The sequence below is a fragment of the Lolium rigidum genome, unplaced genomic scaffold, assembly GCF_022539505.1.
Source record: "Lolium rigidum isolate FL_2022 unplaced genomic scaffold, APGP_CSIRO_Lrig_0.1 contig_27167_1, whole genome shotgun sequence".
In the NCBI taxonomy this organism is placed as follows: domain Eukaryota; kingdom Viridiplantae; phylum Streptophyta; class Magnoliopsida; order Poales; family Poaceae; genus Lolium; species Lolium rigidum.
In genome coordinates, this window is record NW_025900074.1 from 281,072 (window position 1) to 288,093 (window position 7,022).

The 7,022-nt window shown below is 48.2% G+C and overlaps 1 protein-coding gene across 1 annotated transcript; it reads right to left on the reverse strand.

Moving 5' to 3' along the window:
- Positions 1-1,162: 1,162 nt before the first annotated feature.
- Positions 1,163-4,719, reverse strand: LOC124680743. The gene is made up of 6 exons (XM_047215793.1): positions 4,449-4,719; positions 4,239-4,306; positions 4,091-4,141; positions 3,111-3,170; positions 2,074-3,018; positions 1,163-1,249 (listed from the first exon to the last, which is right to left on the reverse strand). The coding sequence occupies exons 1-6, from the start codon at positions 4,717-4,719 to the stop codon at positions 1,163-1,165; spliced, it is 1,482 nt and encodes a 493-aa protein (XP_047071749.1).
- Between the last annotated feature and the right edge of the window lie 2,303 nt (positions 4,720-7,022).

Below are 7,022 nucleotides of genomic sequence, written 5' to 3' on the forward strand. Positions count from 1 at the left end.
AGTTGCATAGCTGCTTTGCAAACTTTTTTACCACATGTGGTCGATGTCCAGATGGCTGAAGCCTATGCTTTGAGGGATGGGTTGATGTTGGCACAGCAAATTGGAGTTCAAAATTTTGTAGTCCAATCAGATTGTGTCCAGGTGGTAGAGACAATGAGGAATGGAGGGTTTTCAGCAACATCGTCGGCTGCGATTTATGATGACTGTAGTATCCTTTGGAGTGGTTTTGGTAATGTGGCTATTGAGCATTGTAATAGGGAAGCAAATCAGGTAGCACATGAGCTTGCTAGAGTAGCGTTTAGTTCTGGTAATTCTTGTACTTGGGTCGATGAGCCCCCTAGGTTTATTCTTAGCAAGCTCGTGGATGATGTAACTATTCTGTGATGGCGGGACGCACTCTTTTCCTTCCAGGGTACCGAAGGGGGCTGGAAGGTTTTTAATGAGGCGGCCTGTTGTCCTTTAATATATTTTGTTTCAAAAAAAAAAAAAGCCGCACTAGTACATGAGTCTTCCACGGCCATTTTGATGGCCCTTTGCTGCCTATCACCTTGTAAATTTGTGTCGGTAACAAGGGGTGGCTCGTGGCTCGCTTGGAGAAAAAGTTGTATATATGTAGAAGAAGTGTATACGAGCGTAAACTGGGTGGCCATGCGAGTGTATCATATAGTACAAGTGCCATCCTCCCCAAAAGTAGCCATTTCTTTAGATGTTTTTCTCATGTCAGACACCTTCAACTCTCTAAAAAAAAGGTCAGTGGCAAGCTTGCTAGAGTAGTTCATTTTAGTCTTACAACCTTAGGTCATTTCAGCAAAAAAAAAGTGCACGTGTTAGTTAAGATGGTGATAAAAGTTACTGAAAGCTCCAAAGAACAATAATAATGATATACATTAACATTAGTACTAGTCCTTTAATCTGCGTCTCTAGCATAATAACATCACTGTGTCCAAGAAAGAGAAACCACCTAACCTACCTGATAACGATTGTGTGTTCTCACTGCACAGTTCAAATCGGTGTATCAAACGTTACATGTATAAATGACAAAGTTACATGTATGAAAAACTGTCAATTCGATCTACCATATAGTCTAAAGCACTAATCCCTGCAAAACTCACAAGGCACGGACTTGCCAAACACATCATACCAGCACCGTCACTGACCCAGATTATTCAGGTTGGCTTTTGGGAACCCATCGCTCTCTGCCCTGGCGGAAGCTTGGCTGCTTCAGCTCCCTCAGTGCCGCTGCAACAAGCTAGCAAGACAACCGTTAGTCTGCATGACTCAAGGGAAAGATGGTAAGACATGGACTGAAGACGAGCAGCGCAAGGATATTACAAAACAAACACAAAAGATGGTATCCGCAAAAGAAATAATGAAATATAGTTGTTAGACATCTAAGGCTTCTTTGGTGAACTGTGCCAAGAGAATAAACACATCGGGCATCCAAACAACACCCGTGATATAATTAAAGGTTATCCTTAACAGCGAAATATCAAGAAGCTATTTACAGACGATAAACTCGTATAATGGATGATGCTATATCATGCTATCACATTGCTTCGACGACACGCAAGAATTGATATTGTAAAATTGCCTGTGTAAAGCCACACAGATTACTGGGGAATAATGACAGTTACTGTGTTAGTTTCCATACTGGCTCAGCAGCAAGACAGTGGGGCATCGATTGAAGACAAGACCTGTGGGTTTTCATCTTAAGCAAGACTGCGAGGTAATTGGGACATAAACACTAAGAGATGGTAATTCCACAAATAAACAAAATTGTTGTTTGCACACCTAACGCTTCACACCTGAGCTAAAACAAAAGAATAAACAGCTCCAGCATTCAAACTATGTATGTGATTAACTACAGATAATGAACTCGCATGCTATTGTGTGATCATATCTCCTGCTATCATTTTTTTTGACAGCACACAGTAATTGATCATGTAAAACTCATCTGTCGTCATATAAGCTACTGGGGATAGACATCTCCCTTATAGTCACAGGCCACAGTTTATACTCCATAGTTATCTTCTACTATGGAATTCTGGTTCAAAATGAAAAATGAGCACTCACCCTGCTAGAAATTTCGCTTTGTAGTCTGGGGCTTCTCCGAGGCTCAGCGTTCTGGTTATGCAAAACTGATGGGCTGTTCTCGACGGCGAATGATGGATTATGGTTTTGCAAATAGGATCGACGGCTCTGGACAGTAGGCAATGGGTTGTGGCTATGCGAATAGGATGGGCTGTTCTGCACAATGGACGGCAGATTCCGATTATGCGAAAAGAACGGACTGTTCTGGACATTGGCCGATGGATTCTGGTTTTGCGAACAAGATGAACTGTTCTGTACATTGCCCAGTGAATTCTGGTTTTGCAAGTACGGTGGAATGTTGCCTTGCGAATAGATTGGAATGCTGCCGACAATGGACACAGGAATTTGGTTGTGCAGATAGGATGGAATGGTATGGACAATGGACGGAGGATTCTGGCTTTGCGAATATATTGGAATGCTACCGACAATGGATACAGGATTTTGGTTCTGTGAATAGGATGCAATGTTCTGGACAGTAGGTAGAGGATTCCGGTTTTGCGAATAGGACGGACTCTTCAAGGCGACGGAGGGTGGATTCTGGTTTTGTGAATAGGATGGACTGTTCTGAACAATGGGAGATGGATCCTGGCGGATCGAATAGGATGGAGTGTCCTGGACAACCGAAGGCAGACTACCACTTCCTGAACTGTCATCCGCACAGTTTTCCCTTGATTTATTTCTCGTCTGGATCTCACTGCTAGTGGCCACAGCAGCATTATGCTCCTTCCGTGAATACTGATTCGCAGCAGCTCGAGCACCGGCTATCGCTGCAGAGACACTAGGAGTTTTGACTAGTGTGGACTTTGAAGATTCAAAATTCAGAGATCCTGGCTTGAGAGAGAAGGGGTTTCTGGGATCTGCAAGCCGGAACTTGACCGGCAGTGGACCTTGAACAGGCAAAAGACCCCTGACTGCTCCCTCGAAGATCTGCAATACGACACGACACAGAGTAAGCACGCAAGGTTACGAGGAGAAAAGAACGATGCATTGCTTATACTAACCATGAGTAACTAACCAACCTTTTTTTCTAAATTGTATACACCCTGGTAGCCACGCATCTCAAACGGAACCACCAATTTCTGCAAAATCAGTGTACGGAAAGTGTCAAACACAGAAACATGCCAGGCATCTCAGTTATCAGGTATAAGTAATGCAATGATCAGCAGTAGTTGATAACTTGGGAGTCGAAATAGCTTAATGAACATAGATTTGGTTTTGGTTTGACAGAGTTTAATGAACATAAATAGATGTTTCCACAAGTTGATTAGAGAGAGAAAACAAGTGCACACATCTCATTAAAATATAAGCAGAGCTATGTTCTGCCTAATTAGGCCTCCATCCATCCTTTTGTAAAGAGGGTTATAGGAACGAATTTGGACATTATAAAGCAGTAGGCCGAATCAGCCCATTTGTAAACTACAGGGATAACAAAAGCACATTTTTCCTTGGATATATTTCTTAGTGTACTTATACTGACATAATGCTTCGATGCTCAACAGGGAAAGCCTGATGTCTTACAATCAGTTCATGCAGGAGCTAAAAGATGATGTTTCACCTGTTGTACATCAAAGTAGGTGTGCTATGGTGAAACATTTTTTTTCTGTAGGCTGAGAAACAAGTATCATCCTACTAACCCCGAATCTGTTATGGAAAGGTCAGCTAATTCCTTATTATACTTCCCTGATTATGTAGCAAACTATCTAGTGGCAGGTCTACTTAAGTAATGATCACGTTATCTTTTGTTGAACAAGTGCAGAAGGAATGAAGTTGCAAGAGCTAGCACAAATGAGCTCATTCCAAGATTTGCAGAGCAGAACTTTGTCAAGCTAGTAAGCCGATGACACAGATGCTACATGCTTGAGGTTCATGTAGTGCGATGGTCAGCAGACATTAACAAGTGTGGGATTAGAAACTAGCCAAAGAAAGCTGCTACATTCCTAGTGATAACGAGCAACAAAATCCAAACACCTTAACGTGGTCTTGGGGAGATTTGTCGAACCTGTGGATTCTCGCAGAGCCAGCAAAAGTCAGTCAAGCCTTCCAGCCTGACCTGCACCAATCCAATGAACAAAGTTGAGAAATCTATGAAGAGGGAAAATTCAGGTAATGGACAGGAGAGGCGAGGCGAGGCGAGGCGAGGGCATTACTGATTCAGGCACGTCCTCCCAGCAGACCAGCTCTTCGGACCTGACGCAGCCCACAACCTCAACACACCCTGTCAAAGTCACAGGAAGAAGGAAATCGGCAATGGCATGAGATTAATTTGGAAAAGAAGAAAGAAAGAAATGTTGAGGAACCACCGAGATGCATATAGGAGGAGTTAGGAGAGGAAGACGGTGGGTAGGAAGGAGGCTGACCGAGGAGGCGGGAGACGGGGTAGTGGTGGGGGAAGTCGATGTGGGTGACCCCATCAACGGCATGGATCTCCCGGTAGAAGGCCTCCATGGCGGCGACGGTGTCCGGGTCGGGCACCTTGGAGGCGGCGTGGATCCAGAGGCGGCCAGTGACCGGGGACGGCCAGGAGCGGCCCTCCACGCGCTTGATGCCGTGCACCAGCAGCGACGCCCACGGCTGGTGCATCGTGAGGCAGGGGTTCCGGAGACCGCCGAAACCGCGGCCGCCGCGCATGTTTTCCAACGCCGCTGGTCGTGGGTTGGAGACGTTGGGAGGACTTGGGATGGATGGACAGCGGCCAGAATCGAGTCGTGGTCGCCGCCGCCGCCGGCTGCCGGATGCTCCTCTGCTACTCTGGGCGGCGCGGTCGATTGGGTGGGTTTGGACCGGGACTCACTTCAATCAAAACCAAGACACACTTCTTTGTATATAGTATATAAATATATACTGTATATCTGGTCGGATTTTATTTAGATTAAAGTTATACGTACTTGTTCTTTTGGGAAACGGAAACTGAAATTTCAGGATTCACACTAACCTCGTGTTCGATGTTATAATCGTTGTTGCCGGGTGTAGAGCTTGTCTAACAACGATGCTTAGAGCATCTCCAACACGGGCATAAAAATTCGGCGAGCTATACCTTTAAACGGTTGCCACGCGCTTGGCCGCGCAAAAATGCAGCGCGTGCGCGGGCGGTAAAATTGGACATCCGTCGGATGCGCCAAAATACAGCACGCGTGGCCACGCGAATGGCTAGTTTAATCGTATATCGTTTGAAACGGATCAAACAAATCAAATGAATTACGAAAATATATTAAAAGTTCGACAAACACCGACATTTTATTTAAACTAACTAAATCTACTTGGAGTCCTCCCACTCGAAGTCCGACGATCCGCTAGTCGGAGTCGTGTCAGAGGCCGGAGTGGTCGTCCACTCGAAGGGGGAGGAGGGGGTGGGCATGTTCGTCGACGGTCCGGCGCCTCTCTTCTTCTCCTCCGCCATCCTCGCCCTCCGCGCCGCCTTCTCCGCCCTCTCCGCCTTCCTCGCCGCCGACTCAGCCCGGCGCTTCTCGCGGTCGGCCTTCTTCTTCGCCGCCGCCTTCGCCTTCTGCTCCTTCTTCTGAGCGTAGAAGGCTTCTATGGCGGCGATGTCCTCCGGGAACGCGCGCGCCCACTCGAGGCGGAGGCGCTCGTCCTGCTCCGCCACGCGCAGGCGCTACTCGAGCTCGCGGGCGTGCAGCCGCTGCTCGGTTGTGACGGCCGGCGATGGCGGCGCGAGCATCTCCGCCTGCTCGCGTGTCCAAACGTCGTTGAAGTTCATTTGTCGGCGGGGGCGGCCGAGGCGCCAGGCGACGGCGTCGTAGGCCCGTGCCGCCTCGTGCGCGGTGTCGAAAGTTCCGAGCCGGATACGCTCATCGCCGGAGCGGATCTCCACGTTGAAGCGGCCCGCTCGGCCGCACGCGGACGCCGCGGTAGCCGGTGGCAGAGCGGCAGCGCGGAGGTATCTTGGCGGAGCGGCAGCGCGGAGGTATCTTGGCGGAGCGGCAGCGCGGAGGCATCTTGCCAGAGCCGGAGGCGGAGCGTCGGCGTGGGAGGTAGAGCGGTGGAGAGAGGAAGAGAGAGAGACGGAGGCGAAGACACGCGGAAACTTCAGTGGTTGGTGTACGCACGTCGCTTCGCCTTTATAGCGCGCGGTAGGCGACGCGGCAACTTTCCCGCGGGATAGCGCAAAAGCGTGGGCGCGGCAAAGATTTTAGCGTGCGCGCCTTTTTCCCGCGTCTGCTGGGGGTTCACGCGGGCGCCCGCGCGCCAAACTGACGTTTTTTTTGCCGCTCGCGCCGTTTTGCCGCGCCTGTTGGAGATGCTCTTAAGCAACCATGTTTCAGCTAAGGACGATATGTGTATATCGGCCCTCTTGTGCGTTTAGATGGATTGTCATACATTTGAGTGAAATTTCTTCAGGTATTTGACATTGATAGCATGAGGAAGCATGTTTTCCTCCATGGATTCCACCAGACATGAGTTTGATCCTTGCGATCCGTACAGGCCCTTCCTAGTTAGGTTACCACTTGCCGAATTTTCGGCTTCTAATACCAATCATCAGCATAGTTTTTCAGATCAAGTATCCAACTTGGAACTCTTTGTTCCGGACCTTATAGTTTTACGTTTTAGCTACCTGCAATTTTTCATTCTCGATAGCCCGCAAAGTCACCAATCGCTTAACAGCCACTTCATCATCATTGTTCCTCCACTACCACAATCTCATGATGGACAATGGCAACCGCTGATTGACCAAGTCATTCACTGTGTTCCGGCTTGGCAGAGAGGTATGATTCAGAAGTCAGGGAGGCTCATCCTCATCAAATCGGTGATTAGTGCGAGACCTGTTTATCAACTCATGGTTGCAGAGGCGCCAGCCTGGATGCTGGAGGAGTTGGTTAAATGGATGAGAGCTTTCTTTTGGGCGGGGAAGAAGAAAGTTAATGGTGGGCAATGTCTGGTAGCGTGGGACACAATCTGCAAGCCGACTCGGTTCG